The 24,551-nt window shown below is 42.1% G+C and overlaps 1 protein-coding gene across 4 annotated transcripts in view; it reads left to right on the top strand.

Annotated features, from left to right (window-relative positions):
• bach2b (BTB and CNC homology 1, basic leucine zipper transcription factor 2b) overlaps positions 1-17,730 on the top strand; it is a 107,281-nt gene extending 89,551 nt beyond the window's left edge. For 3 of the 4 annotated variants that reach the window (XM_053643940.1, XM_053643959.1, XM_053643966.1), the window contains exons 3-5: positions 5,760-7,211; positions 15,152-15,358; positions 16,311-17,730. In XM_053643940.1, the coding sequence (XP_053499915.1) occupies positions 5,760-7,211; positions 15,152-15,358; positions 16,311-16,787 (2,136 nt within the window). In that variant the 3' untranslated portion in view covers positions 16,788-17,730. The remainder of the gene's footprint in view (positions 1-5,759; positions 7,212-15,151; positions 15,359-16,310) is intronic. The other variant, XM_053643948.1, reaches the window with a different exon arrangement.
• The last annotated feature ends 6,821 nt before the right edge of the window (positions 17,731-24,551 follow it).

Below are 24,551 nucleotides of genomic sequence, written 5' to 3' on the forward strand. Positions count from 1 at the left end.
GGAACTTATTATTCACTATATCTGTGCATAATAGGATGAAAGGCATGCCTGGGGGTAGAGCGTGAGTACATCGGAAATATAATAAACCATCGAATCTAACTTGTTTTGGTATTGTAATACACACTGACCTTACTGGGGTTATTTTGGATCGTAAATATAAAGGCCTTACATAGAGAACTAAAAAGGACCATTACATTTGTGATATATATTATATCTATATCTATATACTTATCATTAGAATTCATCTTAATGAGTGTGCGGACTTTGTGATAGGGGTTTGTTCATCGTTATAAGCTTATAATCTCATCGGGGAAAATGCGAACGAGTTTTATTGTGTCATAAACTATAAGCCTATCAGCTTCCAGTATGTAAATGATGAGGAAAGGTCGTGTGTAGGATTTGGACATTTGAATATTAATAAACTGTGAATTGATCCAGATTGATATGTTTGACAGTTTGATGAGTGGCATTGTAAGAAAATGCTAAAAAAAAAAAAAAAAAAAACGCTACCTGTGCCCCAACTCTACATTTAGTATGAATTGTTATAATTTGGAATTCCTGAATTCCTGGAATTCCTTTTTCTCTAAAAAAAGAAAGGGGGGGGGGGGGGGTTGGGGGGTAAAAGCGGTTATCTAATGGAATAATTCATTAATAAAACAGTATGTAAAGCAATTCATTATTCAATAAGGGAAAAATGGTGTTTACAATACTTGCATGGGTTAGCACTGACCACTTTTAAAAAAAAAACAAAAAAAAAACGTATATACTGTATTTCACGTTCGTGAAATTTGTAATATTGATTAGTTACAGTCAGTCGCTACAAATGAAAACGCTGCGATTAGATAAGGTGCTAAAAAAAATAGGCTTCTGGGTAATGACTTTAGAAAAAAAAACAACCATTTCACATTCCACATAAACAAAAAGATTATTGGCAGCTATACCGCAGATCAGATGAGAGTTTTTCGTGATTGTTGCGGGCAGAAACGCTTGATTTTGCGGCATCTTTTTTTCAAACTTTGCCAAATTTCTATGTTTTTTGTGCTTTTTGTTTTTTTTGTTTTGTTTTTTTTGCAGGAAAACTACGTGAATTGGCGAAATTGCAATCACAAAAGAGTTTTGCAGGGTCCTTCACAGTGATGTTTGTCGGTAAATGAGACCTTTCAGCTGTACTCATGTTCGACACACGTGTAGCGAAGGGCGCTTTGGCTGAATGTGCGACGCGATGACGTCACATGACGCGTCTCGGCCCAAATCTGCGGAAAACTGTGAAAAATTCGCCGCGTTCCCGTCGATTTTACGTTCGTTTCTGCAATCGCACAAACCGTGAAATCCTGCCGGCCGTCGGCTGAACTGATGTAAACACATTTTGAGACTCAAAGTACAACGTCGAGTTGATTTTTAAAGATTCTAAGTCTTGTTTCTTGCTCGTGCACTGTACTTCGTATACTGATCGGTCTTATCGTGCAAATTTTCTAGCCCTATTTAGCTCTGTTTTATTATGTAGCATACTACAAGTACACTTCTTGACCTACTGAGCGTTGGACAGTTGTGTCGTTTTGGGATCGGAAAACGTGTGTGAACTCGCAGTGATCCTGCACTAAATGCACTTCTTCTGGAAGATTCCAAAAATAGTACATGAGACACACTTTATCGTGTCTGGATTTGAAGTCTAGTCATGTTAGTCAGCAGATTTCGTGTCGCTACGATCTCCCGGTGCTGCTCTGTGTGTGTGTGTGTGTGTGTGTGTGTGTGTGTGTGTGTGTGTGCACACTCAGCATCGTTGTCATGCATGCTTTTGACTCGTTAGCATTCATGACATGCAGGAATTCTCCCGAGCGCATTTGCATCAATTAGACATCTCTGCTACAGAGGGCCAAAGGGGTGATGTAGGAGAATGGAAGAGTGCAAGCGTAAAAGTATGTAGAGTGCTCGGGTATCGGGTGAGATGATTGTGACTCTGTGTGTGTGTGTGTGTGTGTGTGAGAGAGACAGACTTGGGGGTCGACTGCAGTCCATGACCTGCTTACGGAAGGGGGTTATATTGGCGGGGTTTCTGCTTGTTTTGTCAGGCTGATTGAGGTCTCTTTATATTATTTCCTGCTATGATATGACCACTTAGACAAAAAGACAAAGAGAGAGAGAGAGAAAGAGCGAGAGAGCGAGAGAGAGAGCAGGTCTAGATTAGAATAAATGACCCAGATCTGTCACGCTGATATATGGGGGTCTTTGTGTACGTATAGTATTCGCTGTTAAGAGACCGCCGCTTCATATGTCAAAGTCGTTCTATTAATGAGCCACACTTCCTTAATTTCCACACGTTCCTTCAGTGATCATCTTTCATTTCCTCATTTTCTCTCTACCGCAGTGGCCTTTGTGTCTCTCTATCGTCACGCTTTTATCCCTCTCGCTATCTCTCGATCCACTACTCTTCCTTCATTCCCCATCTCTCTCAGTTGGTGTGTCTGGATAGGAAAGGAGAAATGTGTGTGTGTGTGTGTGTGACACAGATGGTGCAGGCTCCATAGTGATGTGCTGCTGTGGGCTGCAGCTGCTGATGTCAGCTGAAAGCAGATCCAGCGTGCGCTCAGCACTTTTGCTCACCGAGAGCGAGATAGGATAAAAATGAAAGATAGAGAAAGAGAGACATAACACGTTAGGATCTGTCCTGATTTCCCTCTTCTTCTTTTTAATCCTTTCTTTTTCTGTCGCCGTCGCACTGCTAGCACGATCGTGTGTGTCCAGTCAGAGGCTCTTCCCTGCCCCCTTTCCACCCACATGCTCATGCATGTACGCAAACACACACACACACACACACACACACACACACACACACACACTTCCATCCCCCCACCAGAGATTACGAGTCAGCAGCTTCCTCTTAACAATGACTGATCACTGCTGCTGCTTTCTCCCTGCCTGCATCTCTCTCTCTCTCTCTCTCTCTCTTTCTCTCTCTCTCTCTTTGCCAGCTCCTACAGTTACCTCCTGGAAGCCAGACAGCCCTGCCCGTCTCGCTGCTCTTTATTGCCCGTGATATGTGTTTAAGCCTTAAAATTGTCATGTACGTCGGAAAAATCCTCCGGCACGCTGCCGTGCTGTGATCTCTACTTTCAGCAGTGAATTTACAAACAGGACTGAATGTACTATTAAAGTCCTTCCATAATGACATCATCCCAACCTACTCTGTTTCTCTCCCTCAGACACACACACACACACGCACGCACAGACATATATTACTTGCGCTCCTTTGTTGGTATCCAGCATCGCATCGCAGATTTGCAGAAGTCTGTCTTCATCAGATGTCGTCGTGCGCACAGGACGTGTGCAAAGCGTGGAGGATTTTAATCGAACGGTGTCACGTGGAGCGGTTCAGAATCAAGATTTGTTTCCTATTGTATATTGCTGGTGCTCGTGTTGATACAAGCTACTTGTAGGCAGTTAAGTAACGAGTTACTTCCGATTATCGCTTACATTATAGCGGCTATAAAACTTTCTTGAAGTTAATCTGGCGGAAAGACAGGAAAGACTTCTAACCATTTACGAAGCACTGGCACTGGAGACTCCTTCCGTAAATATTACACAAACATCTCCTTACAGAAAAGCTTTGTCTTCGCACCATGTTATACCACTTTCCTCGTTAAATAACAACACGTTTTTAAAGCCGTTAAATGTCGAGCATCCGCTATACAGGTGCCCCGATGAGATCTCAAACTTGTGAACACAGCAAAAACATGAGGTGTGTTGCCAATTCTCACTTTCTGAGTCTAAGTCAGTGCATTGGTGCTATTTCTTGTAAGAGGGTATAGGAAAACGTTTCATAATTGGAACCATGTCAGTTTTTTTGAAAAGGACCAAAACTTGTGAGTTATTAATCATTAATTGCCCTTAAGTCGCATTATGTTGTAACAACTATTAGTTTGTAACTAAAGCCAAATTAATAGGAAAGGCATGCAGTTATGAGAGGGAGGAATTTATGGTATGTCTGGATTTAAGGGGTTAATTTCGGGCACGGTAATAAGAAAATATCAGGTAGCTCCTTTCCGTTACTATTTGTTAGTTACAGTTACATTTATATATATATATATATATATATATACATTTTATAGACACTCAAAGTGCTTTATATGGTATGGGAGGGGGAGGGGGGATCTCGATCAACCACCACCAGTGTGTAGCATCCACCTGGATGATGCGACGGCAGCCATAGTGTGCCGGAACGCCCACCACATACTGTGGAGAGGAGAGGAGAGTGATGTTCCCAATTCAGGGATGGGGATTATTAGGGGGTCATGATAGATAAGGGCCTAAGGGGTATACCCCTACTCTTTTACGATAAGTGTCCTGGGATTTTTAATGAGCACAGAGAGTCCTCAGTTTAACGTCTCATCCGAAAGATTTGCTGTGTACATAGCTATGTGTCTTTGAAGGATAGGGGGTTTTTTTTTGCTTAGCTAAGTACATTTTAAGTAGTTTATCCAGCTGGTCATTGTTGCAAATTTGTGTGTGTATATGGGTATGTGTCCTCTCCTGGCGTAAGTGTTGTTTAGACACATATCTCTGCAAATGATTCACCAGGTTCAGGCATTCCCTTCAGCCTGCATCTGGCTTTGTACTCCATCCACATTTGCATGTTTTTCCACATGGAAAAAATTCACACACGACAAACGGTGCCGTTTATGGTGCTTAATCATTCCAAATTCAGGCTCTTGAGGACAACCAGCCAGAGTATGCTCGCAATTCAGGGAGCCTTCCCTTGCACGGCTCTTTGTGTAAACAATAGATCTAAACAGTGAGTTGAAGACGGCTTTCTCCAGCACTATTCAGAACAAAGTGTTTCTCCAGTGCTCTTGAGAGTCTGTACTGAGATAAGTCACGTCGCCAGATTTTATGTCACCCCGGCAGAAAAAAGAGACTGCTTTGTGCATGGAAACAATACTGGCCCAGATCAAAGTTGAGTCATTGCAATACTCCACAGAGTAGAGAAGAACACCTAGTAGTGTGTGTGTGTGTAGCTCACAGGCTTAGCGCTGGGCCAAAACATGACTCATAACTCAGACAGGCAGAGCCAATGTCAATTTTATTGTCATATAGATCGCACACGTTTTTATGCTTTTACTATATATTGTTTCCCAAGGTTATGGTGTTACACGAGACATGATCGATAATTCAATTATGAGCATCAATGATGTACCTTCAAGAGGGGCAACAGCTTCTCATTGGGTCTATACGTAGACATGTACAATGTAGTGTAAGGCTGCAAGTGTTTGCAGTCTCAGACATTTCCTTAATGACCAGCACTAGGTTCAAAGGGCAGGCTTCAATCTCTGTCCTTCCCTCTCTTCATCCATCTCTCCTGCCCCATGCATTTGGGCTGACAGTACCCAGACAGTCCCATATGGTCCTGTGCTCCTTGCACTGTCATACCACCAAGGCTAGGCAGGAGGCACCATCTGTTCAGCCAGTCAGAAGACGAAAAAGGCCAGCTCAGGACAAAAAATAGTCAGTCTGGGACAAGGGGTGGAATTTGGTTGATTGTTACCTGCTGGTCTGCTGCTACTATTTTTGGCCATTTTATACTGTAGAACATTCACTGCTGACCAAATCTAAGATTACTTTTTTTGTTTATGGTCATTAGAGCTGTCAGTTTGCCTCTGCACACTCCAAGTGCCTAGAACAATGGCATTGCTGATAGTATCATTAACATTTTCCACTGTGTTTTGTGTGTGTGTGTGTGTGTGTGTGTGTGTGTGTGTGCGCAGGTCACTGCCAGGGGCTTCGCTCCATTGTTGCAGTTCGCCTACACAGCCAAGTTGCTGCTCAGCCGGGAAAACATCCAGGAAGTGATACGCTGTGCCGACTTCCTGCGCATGCACAACCTAGAGGACTCCTGCTTCCGTTTCCTGGAGGCACAGCTGCGGAGTGAGGAAGACGGGGCCCTGCTCAGCCAAAAGGTGGCACCAGAGAGCAACCATTCGGAAGATGAGAGCATGCAAGCTGAGGCATCGGCCATGACAACGAATGCACCAGAGACTTGGGCCGCTTCTCCACGCTCTCGCCGCCATCCAGATGCCCTCACTGCTCTGCGGCGGCCAGACCATGAGCGGCTGGCAGTCAACGCTGACTTCCCAGATGGCCAAGTGGACTCAGAACAGCAGGTCCCCTCGGATCTGCCACGTTTCCCCAAGTACAGGAAGTACCAGTGGGATAAGCACAACAGCAATGAGAGCTCCTCACATACCAGTAGTACCTCAGGTTTCCCAAGCACATTGCTCAGCGGGCCAGCCGTGACTCACATCAAACAGGAGCCGCAGGAGGGCGAGGACGAGCCCATCACACTGGGTCTGTCAGGCGACGAGGATGATGGCAGGGACAAGGACAATGGCACGGTCGACATGGAGTTGGATGGCAATGGACTGCATGGTCTCTTCAAGCACGGCATCTCTGAATTGGCCAACACTTCCCAGCAGCTTAATTCCAGCAGACTGGCCTGTGCCCAGGTCAAAGCAAGCACTCAGGGAGAGCACAAAAATGACTACAGGCCTTCACAGGTGCCTGTGGCCTTCCCCAAAGATGCTGACAGCTTCTCCACGGGACTGTCTGTGAGGCCGGCGTCCTGTGATGGTGTATGTAAGCAGGATACGGAGTTAGACCGGCGCAGCGTCATCTTTTCGTCAGGAGCCTGTGAGCAGCTGCCCACACCTGCCCATTCCTACCCAGGCAACAACTCCCATGACAAGGAGTTGGCCAACCACCTGCCCAAAGGACTGTGGTTTGGAGGCAGCCAGTCGCTGCCTAGTTCGCAGAACTTTACCTCCGGTGCTGCTTCCGGTGAAGTGCCGATGCTCCTGTGCCGCCAAAGGCCCAACACCAGCTGCCCTGTGCCCATAAAGGTGTGCCCACGCTCACCGCCCTCCGAGACACGCACCCGCACCTCCAGCTCCTGCTCGTCGTATTCCTATGCTGAGGATGGCAGTGGTGGCTCTCCCTGCAGCCTGCCCCAGTTCGAGTTCTCCTCGTCACCCTGCTCCAACATGACTCGTTGCATGCCAACTGACCCACAGGAACTGGGCACAGGTACTGACGCGCTGTTCGGCCCAGCAAGGCCAAAAATCAAGTGCGAGCAGGCATACGGAACCAACTCAAGCGATGAATCTGGATCCTTCTCTGAAGGAGACAGTGAGTCCTGCCATGTTCAGGAGCAAGGATCAGAAGTAAGTGATCTGTCTACTCTCTGTGGCTGATTTAATCTGTCAAGCAGACAGCATTAGTAACAAAACTAGTTCCATCACTGCTTAGATTATGGTTTTGCAAAAGTCAATTTACTGAGTGTTCTGTTCATCAGTTCCAACAGGCGCTTAGTCTCTGTTTGCCTCCTGCTGAACAGATGATTTACCAAAGTCCTGTGCAGTAATTTATGACGTGGCAATGAACAAAATAATGATAAGTGTGTCTGTAGAATGCCCTGGTTCAGATGTGATTTACAGTGATATTGTTATGCGGCTGTGAGCGCCTAGATATTTATCTGCAGTCTGTGAGACAGGTCATGTGAAGGTAAAGGCGTGTATTAGTGCTAACTCGCTCACTATGGCGCACTGGTCATGTGATGGAGTCAAGCGTAGGCTGAATAAAGCTTCACTCACGTTAACCGCACACACGCCATCGCGAATAAGTAGGCGGCTTCCCGATAAGCGCTCCGATTGGTCGACGCTCCATCTTTTATCCTGAGAGCCTGGGGATGTCAGATAGAGATAAAACGAGACAAGATGGATCTGTGGTCTTTTTCATAGCTTATGAACCTTCTTGTTTCTGATAGGTCTATAAATGTCCTCCTTAGCCATAAACCCCCCACATAAAACTGGCATGGCCTTTTTTTCAATCCTGCTTTTTCAGTTTGTCCAAACAGAACTCTCTCACCAGTCTCTGCCAAGTCAACAGTAATCTGGAGATTATAGGCTTGTTTACTTGTTCACGAGTCTGTGTTTGGGTGTGTGCGTGTTAAGGAGATGTTTGTAGGGCTGTTGCTTCTGTCTGGGTCTTGTGATTTGTCAAATATGATTTTACATGCCTTTCTTACTATTTGACAAAATACCTGAATTGTTGGCGTTCCACAAGGCAACTGCCGAAAAAGATCACAACCCAAGAAATATGCGCGCTGATGGTCTAAGGTTTGTGGAAGTGCACACAAGTTTTTCTCTTAACCCTTAAACGAACACCACTATTATCAAACACTAGCTAACCTATAAACTCCCTTAAATACTGCATGTTATCGACAATTACACAGTGATATTTTGATAGTTATGTGTCTTATACAGACACGGCGGTTCAAAACTACTCGTACACAGGTATTTTGTCCGACATTAGGCAGCTGCCTCACAGCTTCATGGTCCTCACTTTGATCCTGAGCTCAAGTTACTGTACTGTCTGTGTGGCGTTTTGTGTCCGTCTGGGTTTTCTCCGGGTTCTCGAGGTCTCCTCCAACAATCTTGCCAGTAGGTGGATTCGCTATGGTAAATTGCACTTAATTGAATGATTGTGTGTGGATTTGTGCGTGCATGTGACCCACACAAGGATAGGAATATCTTACAGTTTTGGTCTTGTGGGGACATTTGGCTGGTCTGCATGTGGAAAATTGCTTTTTCAAAAACTCCAGGTTTTATTTATTTATTTATTTATTTATTATTATTATTATTTTAAACTAAACAAGTCAAAAGGTTTCCTTTTGGTTCCCGATGTAAAGGTTATGGGTAGTTTTTGGTGTTGTATAGCATTTATTATCTACATTAATAGACAGATACGCCAATATGGAAGGTCCTCACTAGGATAATAAGACAAACGTGTGTATGTGTATGTGTATGCAGTATTTTAAACATGCAGGGGGGTTTTTTCTGACTAATGCCGATCACACAGCTGACTCACTATAAATTACAACATTGGTGCTTGTTAGTATTAGTGAGGACGACAGCAGCAGCTTTCTCTTCTCTCTCCGTCTCTCTCGTCTTTCTATCTTTCTCTCTTCCTCTCTATTTTTGTCTCTCTCTCTCTCTCTCTCTCTGTCCCCCCCCTTTCTTTCTCACTCGCTTTGCTGACACAGATGGATGACGAACCAATCCTCTCATTTTGCAGTAATCCACCTGACCAGGCACACAGTAGCTCACGCGTGCTGAGAGATCTAACACACAGACACACAATTTAAGTCATATAGTTTCTATCAAATTTTTTTTTTTTTTCTTTTTTAAATCAGCTCATATCGTTTCCGTCATCGTCTTATGAACTGTGCCTCCGCTGAACAATAGGCCATTCAGCTCAGAACTAAAACGGATTTGATCAAACCGCTGATTGATTAAAGAGCTAAAACTGGAGACGCATGACTCCTGCTCGGTCGGAAGATAAGGATGAATTCCTGCAGTCCGAACGGCTCGGGGTCGGTTTTGCGTGTAAGAGATTTGAGGAGAAGAAAAGGAAAGAGCGCTTTCGCATGATCGGACCTCGTGTAATCGTACGCGTGGGGGGCTGGGCGGAAGGCAGCTGGCACGTTGCCACGGCAACCGGAGCCCGTTAGAAATGAGGCAGCTCGTTTTGTCAGGTTGAGTCACACACACGGGGTAATGACCGCCGAGAGTGCATTAACACCACAGAAGGACACATGAACCTGCAAGTAATCTGCAGTTATTAGGCTTCCTAATTTTATACCTATCCACACACACACACACACACACAGCAATAACAGAACATCCATCTTTACCACATATTATACCACAGCAATTTGCAATACTAAGTTTTTTATATATATATATATATATATATATATATATATATATATATATATTTTTTTTTTATTAAGAACCACACTTCATACTTTTTATCCGTTTATAGTTATAGCCTATTTAATGCTGCGAAACAAGTTCACTCACATAAACAATTCCCTCACAATTCTTTCTCTTGAAGTCAATAAAACAAAAAAAAACCACGACAAACTTTGTCGCGTTACCAAGAAACTGGAAGACTTTCCCCATTTCCTCGTACAAAGCGCTGACACTGGAGACTCCTTCCGTGCATGTTAAACCGACATCTCATTACAGAAGGCGTCACCATATCAATGAATATACACTCGTCTTTGTTAAATATCAAGACCCTTTTATATGATTCTTTATGATTATCAGGTTTAGATCATGTGGCGTGTCCACCACACACCAAGTCTCTATTAATTAGCTGTTTCAACGGGGATATAAATCATTATAATTGAAAATCATAAGTTAGTATGATAGTAGATTTTTTTCACCCCCACACCCCCACACACACACACACACACACACACACTTACACCACCGCGCACCGTGTTCCTGTAAAGTTATATTATAGGGCTGTGGTGAATAATCAGGCAGATTAATCCACTGCGGCTTTGAGCATGCAGCTTTAAATCTCAGAATCTCCGAGGACTGGATTCTTTCACATCATCGTTGACCTGTCGTACACTCCCGGTCTGTCTCATTTCCCATCCCTCGTGCTCCTACATGCTCACTACATTACCTCTGTCACAAATCCTGTCTTATTTAATTAACTTTAATAAATAAATAAAAAATTTAAAGAATGGAAAGTCACTGTGATATGTACGGCTTATTAAAAAAAAAAAATGTAACCTCTCGTTCCCTGGAGGTTCTCTCTCTCTCTCTCTCTCTCTCTCTCTCTCTCTCTCTCTCACGCTGTTTCTCTATGTCTCTCAGCCTACTTTTCTATCAGGACCAGGAAAACGCACTCATACTGCCTCTGTGTGTTTATATAGCAAATGACAGGAGAGAGAGAGAGAGAGAGAAAGAGAGAGAGAGAGAGAGATCCTGAGGGAGACTGGGTGAAACAGTGCTTTAAAAATAGCACCACTGGAAACAAGGAGTTTAGCGAAGGAAGGAAGTTGTTAAAGTGTAGGCTCATGGGCAGGATGGTCATAGTGAGACAAAGCGCTAGATATTTTACGGCGTAGCTCCACAATTCAGCGTTTTATGGACTTTGCGAACGTTTTGCGAGAATTACCCCAAAAGTATAGGGTTTTGTCTGACATCTGTGGAAAAAAAATAAAAAATTCATTCAGATCGCCACTGAACACGAGTCGCTATAAGTTTTACGCCAAAATATTGCCACAAAACGTATAAAGTCAAAACGCTGCGTATGCTTTGATCTTAATGATGTGAAAACTCCACCAAAACTGTAATGAACATCACACCAAGGGATTCAACTCTTTTGTGAAAATTTTGCTAAAAAAGAGCGCGAGAGAGATTATTGAGGACTTGAAAGGTGGGACATTTTGATTAACTTTACCTTGGCCTGACAATTTATTTAAAACCGCCTGTATTCGGATTCGTTTTTGTGTTAGGCCGCGTTAAGACCCTTTATCTGATATGTTGAACTGTGCGTAATCATCGGTACGCTCTTAAAAATAAAGGTTCCGCAATGGTTCTTTACAGCACCATACAGGTACCAAGAACCTTCTTCTTGTCAAAAAGCATTTTTCATTGTATAGGGGTTCTTGAGTTGGAGATTAAAGAAGTGATTTTTTTTCGTTATAGGGTCTTCAGAGCAGTGTTCTTCAGGGTATCATCCCTTAGCAGGTTAACTGGGGCAGTGGTGGATTGGCGGTTAAGGCTCTGGGGTACTGATCGAGCGGTCGGGGGTTCAAGCCCTTGAGCATGGCCCTTAACCCTCTCTGCTTCAGGGGCGCTGTATCATGTCTGACCCGGTGCTCCGACCCCAACTTCCTGACATGCTAGGATGTCCGAAGCAAAGAATTTCACTGTGTATATGTATCTGTGATCGATAAAGACTCATTATCATTATAAGGTTCTTTGTAGAACTGGAACCTTATTTTGGTTCCTCACAGCACCAATGAAGGGTTTTTAGAGAACACGTGATAACATGGTTCCTTATGTCACTGCTGTGAAGGACCATTTCTGGGTTCCTTGAAGCACCGGTAAACAGATGGTTCTCCAAAGAACTTGAGAGTAAAGGGTTGTTCTAATTGGAACCTTTCTTTTTAAGAGTGTGTGGTGACGTTTTCTTTGAGAAGACGTCGATTTCACGTTTTCCGAGGGAGTTTCCGGTGTACCCCGGCTTCTTTGAACTACGTCCCACAACACCGAACCCGGCTTAAAAGTCGTGTCGTCCTTTAATGAATAGAAACGCTGGAATTGTTTGGCGCGTCGCTGCCGTGTAAGAGGAATAAAACGCTTCAGGACGACGCAGGTGTTGGAAAGTCATCAACTTCGAGTTCACACCAGCCCATCGTTGATGACCCCCCCCAAAAAAAACAAACAAAAACAAGCGCATGCGTTAAATATATACGTATGAACAGCATGTCGTAAGTGTTTAAAACACTTTTTACACTTATCTCGTTATAAAATCTCAATGGAATAGCAAACAGGAAATCCTGGGTTTATGTGTCTGTACATCAGACTGTGAGCGGTATCAATATCAGCGCGTGGGCGTGATCAGAAAGTGCTCACTCTTGCTTTTGGCTTGCAAGATAATTTAACCCCTTAAGGGTTGCTCGGAGGAAGTGAGCAGTGAAGTCGATACCTTGTTCTCGCTATGAGCCGACTGTGGTCTCGTTATTATTGTGCGACGACTCTTTGGGTAAAATCGGAAAACCGCACGAGGTGCGTGCCAGAGAGCTTGCTCTAAACGCAATTTCATCTCCCAGACACTGTCTCGACTGTCACCAGGGTTTAACCGCACGCATTCAAGACGATTTCGAGAGCTGTTAGGAGTTTTGTGTGTGTGTGTGTGTGTGTTTGTACATAGTTCTCTCATTAGTCATCCGCTGAGGAGAGATTCTGTAAGATTTTCTGCCTTGAGCTGAGAAATGTGGCTGAATAAAACAAACAGAGAAGTAAATCGGGACAAAATCTACCTGCTTTCCGTCCTCAGTCTTATCTGTGTCGCAGTGAGCCTCGTTACTGAAGAGTGAAACGAAACGCAGCTCATCTGTTACCGAACCCCGGGCTGATGCGACTCCTGAGCCTCAGACAGGTGTGTTACTTACGACCCCGTGACCTTTCTGGTCCTCCGCCGCATTCCCATAATCCCTCATTTGTCCGAGCTGTGCGAGAGAAATGGGCCAGGATGCTCGGAGTAACAAACGAGACCTAGTTTTTCAGTCTAGACCCATTTCCGGAGCGGCGCTCCTTTGAGAGAAGGGAACGCGAGCGTGTAGGAAGCGTGCGAGAATGCACAGCAGGTCTGAATCTGAGCGCCGCGAGTGTTCACTCTGTCATCTCTTGCACTAAATACAGACTTCCCTCTGACACCTCGCCCCACGTGTCCCCCACCCCACCCCACCCCCCGAAGTGAACTCATCGCTCCATTTCTCTCCAGTCCTAAGTCTCGCCTCGGAGGGCCGCCGGTTCTCCTGTTGCAGATTGTCGCAGCCTTTCGAAATGTTTTAGCTCAGATCGTATAACGGGGGGGGGGTGGGGGGGGTGGGGGGGGGGGAATTCCTAAAACATCGAGAACCAGCCACGCTTAACCTCTTATTATGAACACGTGGCCATGTGTAACAAGTTGTACATTTTCACAGAGAATTTGAATACGATTCGAGCTACTCGTCAGCTTCAAATGGAGTCCGAACCTGAAGCAACCCAAACGCTTTATCCTGTAGATTCAAAGTCTGCCCCAGTGCCGATCCACAAACCGGTAGAACCCAGAGAGACGGAGAACCCAGATGAAACCCACGTGGACACTTTGTTCTCTTTTCTCTCCTCTTCTTTTCACGTTCTCTCCTTCTCTTCTTTCTCCATCTTTCTCTGTCTCTCATCTGCTGAGGGAAGTTATCGGTGTGGGGCTTCAGAATACCTGCCAAATCAGGGTGTTCTTATCAAACAGACTCAGAGAATATATTCCTACTGTTTTGTGTACGAGTTTGTGTATGGATGTGTGTATGGATTTGTGTGTGTGTGTGTGTGTGTGTGTCATATGGTCAGGCAGACTGTGCCGCCATCCCCTGTAGCACCAGCTCGTTAACGGCATGGATTTGCATACTCATCCCCGCTAGTAATCACCCAGCAGGAGCGTGAATGAGAGATGGAGGAAGAAACGAGTGAGCCAGCTGTCTCTCCGCTTCCTGTAACCGGCTGCTGTCTGCCTCGGTCACACTGACAGATGGAGAGATGCTCACTTTCTGTTCTTTTCTGTACTCTCTCTCTCTCTCTCTCTCTCTTTTTTACTCTCATTACCTATGATGGAATTAGATGATTAAGGTGTGAAGTAAAGCTGAGATTTGTGGATCACTGCTGCCCTCTTGTGGTGGGAAAAGTGAACTGCAAAAGCTAAACGCGTAGGGATTTTGACTTGAAAGCAAATATCCTTTGGGGGTTTAAGAACAAAAAGGAGTCAGTGTCAGGGCGTTCACTCTCATTCCAGCTTGATATTTAAGAGTGTCGATTTTTACAATGGGAAAGTGAGTTTTGACAACAGAAAAAAATAATACTGCTTCCGTAACACTCAGACATTTGAGATAAGTCAGAATTCTTATTATTTTTTATATATATATAAAAAATGAGAATTTCAGTATACTACTGCTATCACCAAAATGTTATGCAGGGTTTTTATTTATTTTTTTGTTTGTTTCCTACCTGTCGAACTGAATGGTCTTCAGTATAATGTCGTTAGTGTTGCAGTCTAATTGAACATTTCCATGAAAAACACTTCTCGACAGCTGAGTTGTCCTTAAGCGTGAATAGTGCACTGTCTGTCGTTGTAGTTCATCAGAAAGCAACCTGAGAATTCATGATCCTGTTTGGGAGTCACGAGTCGGCTCATTAATAAGCTAAACCGAATGAATTGAATCACTGGAATTTCTCACCACTACGATGCGTCATGTAACTGGACGTAACTGTAACCGGATGAGACAGAAAACAGCCAATAATGGAGCTAAGAGAAAAGATGCCGCGTCAGTTTTGTTCGTGTGACGTTATAACAAGATTGTCCACAAAAGAGATATTTTGATTTGTGAACGTTATAAGGTAAACTCCAGTAATGCCAAATGACTTGCTTTAATGGTGACAGTCACATGTTGATGGGTTTGGTACGTTGCCGTGTCTCCGTCGTTTCTGGCACCGTCCTAATCGCAGCCCAGACTAATCAGCGAACACGTGTCTCGTTGCAGATCAAGCTTCCTTTCCCCGTCGATCAAATCACAAATCTTCCACGCAACGATTTCCAGATGATGGTGAAGATGCACAAGCTGACGTCAGAGCAGCTCGAGTTTATCCACGACGTGCGCCGACGGAGTAAAAACCGCATCGCCGCCCAGCGCTGCCGGAAGAGGAAACTCGACTGCATCCTCAACCTGGAGTGCGAGATACGCAAACTGGTACGTGAGGAGAACACCTCTAAATAATAATAATAATAATAATAATAATCATTTTCTGATTTAATTTCCCTACTATTTAATTTATAGTCCCATTCAAAAGTGTGAAAGATTTTTCAAAAGGCATTTTTAATAAAGCCTCCTGGATGAAATTGGTTTCTAAGACAAATCAAGTACTTTTTACTTTATTTTGTTTCGTGTTAAAATTAGATTGAACTTGAAGGAAAGCCTCCTGCTGCGACGTAAGTGATAACAGGAACTAACTTGTTTGTAACCGTAACTCTAAATGGATAAAAAATTTAAAAAATAAAAAATTATGACATATTCTTTAGCCCTCTACTTCATGAATGATTACATTTATATTAGAACATGGATTGTTATTACTTGAAGCAATAAAAATATATTTTAAAAAAATTTGAAAAGAAAGTTGGTCAATTGTTGGCGTATGTCAAAAATAACACAAAACGTATGAGATTACAATTCCGAGTGGGTTTTTATTTGTTTGCTTTGCTACGTAGGCCTGTTTCAGTTCATGAACGCACGTACTACAGTTCCACTATCGCATGTTGTTGCCATACGGCAACGCTGACATTTTACCATTTAACAGAATACTCCAAATATATAAACGTGTTTAAATGACGAAAAATAAACATTAGCTTATGTCAGATAGTGTTGCAGTTTTTTCCTTTAAGTAGTTTTGCCTAAATCTTGAAAAAGTCATAAAAATCCTGGTCATGTGACACGGCATTTTTCATGTCAGAGTTAAAGCCTGCCTTTTCCAGTTACACAGGAAAATAGTAGTTTTGTATTATTGCCTATCGAACATTTGGAGATGAATGAATTGTTGCCAAACGGTAACACCATGCAGTAAAGTCCAAAGTTGGGTCAATTTACGTATTTCATTTATATATATGTATATGTGTGTGTGTGTGTGTGTGTGTGTGTGGGTGGGCAGGTATGTGAGAAGGAGAAGCTGCTGACTGAGAGGAATCAGCTGAAGGCGTGCATGGGCGAGCTGTGGGAGAATTTCTCCTGCCTGTCTCAGGAGGTGTGCCGGGACGTCCCACTGAGCCCCGAGCAAGTCCAGTCTCTCCATCACTACTGCCCCGTCCTAAGGCCCACCTCTGACAACACCTCCCCCGCCCACCCGTCAGTGCCGCCCACCAGCATCGACCTCACCACCAACTCCAGAGCCGCCACGCCCGAACCTGAATTCGTCAAACCGCCTACTACAAACGACACGCACCAGGCACCAGCACCAGCCCAGTGTCACGTAGGGAATGGCGAGGGGGAGGAGACGACATCCAGCTCCGCCTACATCGAGGCAGGTCATTCCTTGGAACAGTCCAATCAGACGGTGACAGTAGACTTCTGTCAGGAGATGACCGATAAATGTACCACTGACGAACAGCCGAGAAAGGACTGTGCCTAGTGACAGTGTTTGTTTGTTTGTTTGTTTCTTTGTTTCTTTGTTTGTTTGTTTTGAATTTTTTTTTAACCTTTTTTTATTATTTTTTTAAAAAATTCTTATTATTTAATTTCGATACATTTTCTGACAAACCCCTGAAAGTTTATGGGGTGTTAAGATGGTCAGCCTCTGCCAGTGTTCTATGAATCTTTTTGTTTGTTTGTTTGTTTGTTTGTTTTTATATATTTATGTCTTTTTTTCCGTGTGTGTCTTTTCATTTTGTCTATTTTTTTAACGGTTGACACTACAGTTGTCTTAACAGCAGCAATACTGTTACTCCAGGTTCTCTCGGGCTCAGGCACGGCTGAAGAGTCTCGCGTAAAAAAAAAAGAAAAAGAAAAAAAAAAGAATATATAGAGGAAAAAAAAAAAAAAAACCAACCTCTCTCTCAATGGTGCTACGCATTTTTCCCCTGCCACTGACCTCCATCAGTGAAAAACCGGGTCACGGTCCAGCTCACAGGGGATCGGCTCCAACCACATCTCACATCCAAGCCTCTACGGACCTAGCAGAAGCTCGATATCTCTCCGTCTTTCTCTCTCTAGCCGTCTATCCTTCCTTCGTCTTCACTTCCTCGCAGTAAGATCTGCAGTGTTAAATTTGCACCTACAGTGTTGCATTTTAAAGCCTACACTGTGCAGCTACACCAGATTGATTTAACACCAGTGATTTATCTGTGCTCTCTCTCTCTCTCTCTCTCTCTCTCTCTCTCTCTCTCTCTCTCTCAGTGGCTAACTGTTTCTCTCTCTCACTTTCGATGCCACGGCAAATTCAGGAAACTCAGGAAATATTCTGAATGTTCGATTATAGTAATTCATGGAAAGGATACAGATTATGTACATGACAGGTTCTCTGTTTGTTTTTTTGGGGGGGAGGGGGGGTTTGTTTTTTGTTTTTTTACAGCAGCTAAACTGTAAATGTTCATATGCAAAAAAAAAAAAAGTCTTCTGTGTTACACATTTGTAGTGTCTCCACAACACTTAATTTGTACAGTCGGCCCTGTCCGGAAGAAAAAAAAAACAAAAAACATTCCTCTATTGCCTTTGACAGCACTGAAATGGAGGAGGATGAACAACGAGACGGGAAAAGAAAAAAAAAAGCGACCCGATTTAGACTTTTTCGTGACGGTTAATATCCCCCTCGCATCAGCAATAGCCAAATTTTTTGGTGGTTATGTACAAGTGCTTGCTGGGCAGAATGAGTATTGTATATAGTACGGAGCATGGCGAGTGTATCAGTGACCCTGTACAGGTAGTGCTTTAGATGTGCTCCCTTTTTTCTTTTTTCTTTTTTTGTTCCCCCCTTTCAGTTTTTTTTTTGGTGCGGCTTTCGCATTTTGTTGCGAAAGTGAAAAACGTTTCTGTTGCTGTTTCCTGCGTGAAGTGAAATAGCCTGCGACGGTGGGTGTGCTTAAAACTCAGGAACACAGCCTTACACACACACACACACACACATACATACACACACACATACATACATATCACACTCTCTCATACACTTTCTTAACGTAGAACACCTTCGCATAACATGCCATTTTGGACTTCTTAAGATTTGCCCCGCCAAAATGTGAAAAAAGCCGCATCTCCACAGAGGAACTTCCTTCTTTTTTACTTGTCAGTATTTAAAGATGCTGTGTGTGTGTGTGTGTGTGTGTGTGTGTGTGTGTGTGTGTGTAGTTGTATGGTCATGAAGACCCAAAAACAGCTTCTTTGAATGTTTTCGGTGTTATTTTCAGAAAGGCATAATAGCAAGAAAACATTTGTTACCTTTGTCAAAACTTTAGATTGTAGTATTGAGTGTTCCTCCAGGAACAGGAAATGGTGCGTGAGCTCTGCTAAATGATCATTCGCATGTTCCCCCACCCCATGTTTGTTTCTGGCACTTACTCTGTCCATCCCATGATCAATCACGTCACCAAAGCTGGTGTGTAGAGTTCCCTCAGGGTTCTTCGGATGGTTATCGGTTCTAGTTTCTGAAAGGGAACCCTAAGGGTTCCTCCTGAAGGACGAACAGAAGAATCTTGGTGCTAAACGAACTCTTTTTCTTTAAGAGCGTATGCAATCGCGTCCAAAAATCCAGAGTCCACTACTAACGCGGAACATGCTAATTCACGAATCTATTATTTACATTTTAAACAAATTTTGACGTTATGGAATTGAAATATCTCAGTATTCGGTTTGCGTAATGTTTCAGATACATGTCTGCGATGGACCGGCGTCACATCCAGGGTGTGTTCCCGCCATGTGCCTAGCGTTACTGGGATAAAACATTGTGTATCTGATGTCTGACTCCATCACCACATCAGTCTTCTATTCATTAAGGATTCGTATTGAGGATTATATTAATCCAAACTGTTTTCATTGATTGTAGGAGCTACTAAGACTGACTTACATTCAGAAAATTTTTGCTCTTTATACATTTGGCATGGCTCTGTAAAAGTTATGAAGATTCGACAAAATTATGTGAGCTTTTAATACACGATCAAACTAATCTAGGTCTCTGTGGACTCTGATTTTTGGACCTGTGCTCTAAAACCAGTTGATCATGGACTCCTGGTTTGTTTGTTTGTTTGTTTGTTTGTTTGTTTGCTTGTTTGTTTCATCTCAGTGCACTCTTAGACCATTTAGCACTTCCTCAAGGGTTGAATTCACTTTCAGGACCCAAAAAGTCTGAAATTGAAGCACTTATCATGTGCACTTAAAAGCGCGCATCTTCTTCCAAAAGATAGCCCAGATCGTTCAGTACTTGGCTTAATGTTGGCTATAATTGTAACAAAGTCCATATCCAAGAACTCAAAACCAAAAAATTCGCAATACACTACAACACGGGAGAGTGTCTAATTCGCACGTTTGATTATTTGTGAGTCTAGTAAGCTAAATTCGAGCTCTGGTTTCAACCCTAAAAAATACAAATAAATACCTTTGAACTTCGACGGGGATTTATCAGCCCTTTACAATCGTTATATATTCGCCCTATAAGTGTATATTTGTCAGAGATTTCTATCCGTGATAGGATTTGCATGCTGCCTGTATGTTTTCTAGTTTGTCTATTCATTGGGGTGTTTCACGAAAACCCTCGGACGCTTCCACCTGAAGGAATGCAGATATTTTTAAGTCACCTTTTTCATCAATTGACAAATATATATATAAATATATAAATATATATATATATATATATATATATATATATATATATATATATATATATATATACATGGAATCATTTTCTTGTACTTGCTGGAATCCTAACGGTAACTCAGCAATAGTAATGAACATTTAGAGAAGCTTCCAGAATTTCGGACAAGCTTCTCTGTTTGGTGTTATATAAGGAGGTAAAGTTGCCATTGATTAATTTTTGAATAGTGTATATTTAATAATAACTCTCTGACCCATGTTATATTATATTATATTATATTATTTAGGTCATTCTGATTCAGCCACAGGAGTTGTATACGGCTCGTTTTTGTGGTTTTGTGTGTTTAAGAATTTGATCTTTTTGACAGTTTGGATTGTCAATTTGTTTCCCCTGACACACACACACACACACACACACACACACACACACACACACACACACACACACACACATTAATACTGGATGGAGTGCTCTGTTGTAGCGTTTTAGAGATCTAGACTTGTTGTGATTGCTAGTTTGTGCGCTCGCTTTTTAGATTACTTGTTCTTTTCCTCTTCTCGAGACTTTTAGCTTTGCTCTCGCTCCCTGTTTCTCTAAAATATTGACAGTATTTCGAAATTCTAATCAGGTACCAAAAAAAAAAAAAAAAAAAAAAAGGAACTAAAGGTTTTACAAGGTCCAAACGGACGTTTGTGCACACATATGCAAACCATCCCTATAAATGGAGCTTTGTTTTCACACTACTCGTTGTAGAAGTGGTAGACTAAGCGTGGAAAGCATGACGCTCCACTAGATAAGCACATTGTGTAATTATGTCTACTTTGTCGTTGGATGAAAATTTCGGACTTTTTAAGGAATATAGGAAATGTTTCGAAGGTTTATTGGAATGATCACATGCATTACAATACTGTTTTTAACAACGCCCAAGTTGTTGTTGTTTTTGTTTTGTTTTTGCCATTTTCTCCTTTTGAAAGAGTTGAAATCTCAAACTTAAGGGACATTTCAATATTTTTATTACTTTTTTAAAGTCAAGTTTGTGTAGTCCTTGAGGAATTCAGGCGCATGGGTTGCCCAGAAATTATTATTATTTGACACAGCTTTCTTTTCAAAAAGAGCAAAAAACTGTGGATTAAGCTGGACGTAACATACGTGGGTCATAAAGTAGAGGCAGTCCGTCCAGGATTTTGCGCTCGCAGAAATGAACACAAAATCAAGCAAACGCGGCAGGAGTATTCGCAGGAGCTTGCTATTTTTTTTTTTCTTCAAAGTTCCCGCAGATTTGGGCCAAGACGCGTCGTGTGATATCGTCATGAGTACGGCTAAAAGGTCTCATTTACCAACAAGCATCGCTGCGATTTCAATTTCGCCAATTCAAGTAGTTTTCCAAAAAAAAAAAAAAAAACTCTGCAAGTTGCGTCGCAAATTTTGAAAAAAAATCACAGCAAAATCAAGCGTTTTTGGCCACAACAATCACACACACACACACACACACACACACACACTCACACACAAATGCTGTGAAATCCTGTACGGACTGAGAGGTGTGTTTTGGGGACCCTGACAAAAAAGTCCAGGTTTCTTTCATGCAGGAGATCAGATATGAAGCTCGAAAGTCTAACACATAGGTGTCAGCATTTACAGTTTAACTATAGCAATCACAGATTTCAATTCCCTTGCTTTTTCATCAGTCAAACCAAACGTCAAGAAAATTCTCCTGGAAGACAGGCCGATTGGCAGAAATTCGCAAATTTCGCTTCTGGTAGCGTTCACTTTCACCTCAGGCCATATTTATCGAGGTGAAATTTGTACAAATTCCCGAGCGTCAGTCTTCTCAGCCAATAATAAACAAGAAGGTCGATTAAAAATGTTTTATAATACAGGAGCTGATGTTCAATTCTTTCTCTCTGACATGTTTATAGCGCTTATTCATTGATACTTTAGTAATATCTTTAGTACTTCATCCTAGTTAGTGTCGCTGTGATTTAAATCGCTAATTTGCTGATATTCTGGTCAATATCCACCAATTGTAACTGGAGGAGCGAGCAAGATTGGTCAGAATTCTTTGAGGAACAAGTGGAATTGGGATTAAAAAGAAGGCCCCGCCCACACCTTTTACGATAAAGCGCAGGTTTCCAACCCTGCCTTGCACATTTGAGTGTTTTGTCTGCTCTGACACACCCACGTCATTGGCTGATTAGTTGAAGCATTCGAATGTGCAGGACAGGAAGTTCTCCAGGATTAGTGTTTGGAATCTGAGCTATCATGTAGGTATATTTATGTTTATCTGCACAGGACCGCTGATCTGCAATTTGCAAAAGGCCAATATGGTCCAAGTTCTAAATCATACACTTATTCTTATGCATTGTAGCTTGTCATGGACGATAACGGTGTGTTAAAAACAGTATTGAAATGCATGGAGTGTGTATTGCGTTGGTCTCTTGGGCAGCACTGAATGCATAAGCGTATTTCCGGATAGCGCGTGAACTCGTTTCGCTTTGCCTTACGAGCCGAGGGGTCACTCCGGTATGAGCGATTGGCATTTTGAAGCAAGCCCAGAAGCATTCTTGCCTGAACCATAACGATTTTGGTTTTGTCTCTGCTAGTAAAAGTTTTCAAAACGTCTGCCGGCGTGGTGTGTCTTCACAACCTGGTTTATATCAACAACCTCACAAATCCAATAAGCTCATCGGTTTCATCTCTACTGTCTTTCAGATATCACGTCGATCAGCTTTGGTTTGACTTGTCCAAGCTGTATCATCTAAACAGTGACACATTTGCTCTTGTATCTTGTCTCAGGGTGCGTGCCAATGACTTTTATTTTGATTTCTACACTTTATTTGATTTTATTTCATGTTTAGAAAAAAAAAAAAAAAAGAATGTCTTCTGAAGAAAAGCTAATGGGTCGTAAACCTTTCTTTTTTTATATATGGTTTTTAAGCTAATAATTGACGAATTTAAAAAAAAAAAAAAATTTGATTTGCACAAAACATTGTTGAATAAAAACGAGGGCTGTGGATTCTCAAAGGAAAAAAAATGAATAAGTTCCATTGTTTGAACTTGAAAAAAATTGTCTACTAAGCTTTTAATCTGCAGTTAATAAACTACGGCAATGCAATGTTGTTGTTTTTTTTGTTGTTGTTGTTGTTGTTTTTTTGCATTAGTTGTTGCTCTGTGTAAAGGCTATAAAGGAAGTACAAGCTAAGCTTTTGTGTTATAATGTTACTAGGGTTGGGGGTTTTTCGTTTGTTTCGTGCTGCTTCTTTGAAACATTGACACTGGCTCTCCAAAGCTTTCCTCATCGACGAAAAAAGAAGAAAAATCTTTGCCTTGTTATTCACAATTCGCTCAACTTTATATATTATCTTGGCGGGACATGCAGGCTGAGCTCATTCGAGGAAAAAGTAGAACAGCAAAAATGTTTACAAAGACAAGGTGACGCGTTTTTTTTAACGAGTCAAATCAAACTTGCCATGTATATAGTAAGTGTGAGTTTCAATTGGATAGCTAGGTTTAGTATTCTTTTTTTTTTTCTTTCTTTCTTTCTTTCTTTCTTTCCATTTTTGTATGTTTTTTAACCAAATGGATACAAAAGAAAAACAAATGTCCTTTGATAACTATGCTTATTTCTTCGAGTTTGTCGTTTTGGTTTTTTTTTTCACCCGACGGGGATGTTTCAAAGTAAGAAGAATAGAAGTGCACCTCCGACTTTTTTGCCTTAGAACTTGCAGAGGCCATAGTTCACCTTGACGTGAAACGTGTGTATGCAGGGGTCTCCGGGCCCCCCCCTCCCCCATCTCTCGACTAGCAGAGCGGACTCTCTCTCTCACTCTTATCTACCTGTGAAATCCTTCATACCTCTCATAACTGGTCAACGACTGTATCAGCAAACCACATCAGGTGTTTTTCTACATGCTTTTTACACAGATTATTGTATTAGTAGATTTCGGTGCATCATTTTTAGTGTAATAGCTCTTTGGCTTGTAGTTTTGTTTGTTCTTCTTTTTCTTGTTTTGTTTTTTTTCCCCCCCGTTCTTTCCTTGCTTGCTCTCTATCTCCCGTTTTTTCTAGTTGACTGTTTTGTGTTAATATTGTCAATTTTAGGAATAGCTGTTAGAGTTTTTACTTTCTTTTCTTTTTTTCTTTTTTTTCCTTTTTTTTTCTTCCATTTCTAAATGCTACATGAACCTAATAAATTTACTGACTTAACCATTGTAAATACGGTATTGTGCAGAATTCATTTTCATGCATTTCAATTGCTAGTGTTATATAAATGACAGATTTTTTGTCAAGACACCATTTCTGTTTATGAAATAAAGAAACTTATCATGTACTACCTTTCTGTTTTTCCCCCCTATTCAGATCCGCAGGAAATCTATCGAGGAAAATGTGCTACATTTATCCCGTCTATGGAGGACGCTCATGTGTGTGTTTGTATTTCTAAAGCGTTTGAGATCCTTAATAATGGAGTAAAATGACATCGATTATACAGACACTGAAACATTGGAAATATTGAAATCATGCAGGATGTGCGCAATATTGCAGTCATAGGTCAATGGAAAGCTACCGTTATGACATGAGAATCAGATTTGAAAA

This window comes from Ictalurus furcatus, chromosome 2 (assembly GCF_023375685.1).
Source record: "Ictalurus furcatus strain D&B chromosome 2, Billie_1.0, whole genome shotgun sequence".
In the NCBI taxonomy this organism is placed as follows: Eukaryota; Metazoa; Chordata; class Actinopteri; order Siluriformes; family Ictaluridae; genus Ictalurus; species Ictalurus furcatus.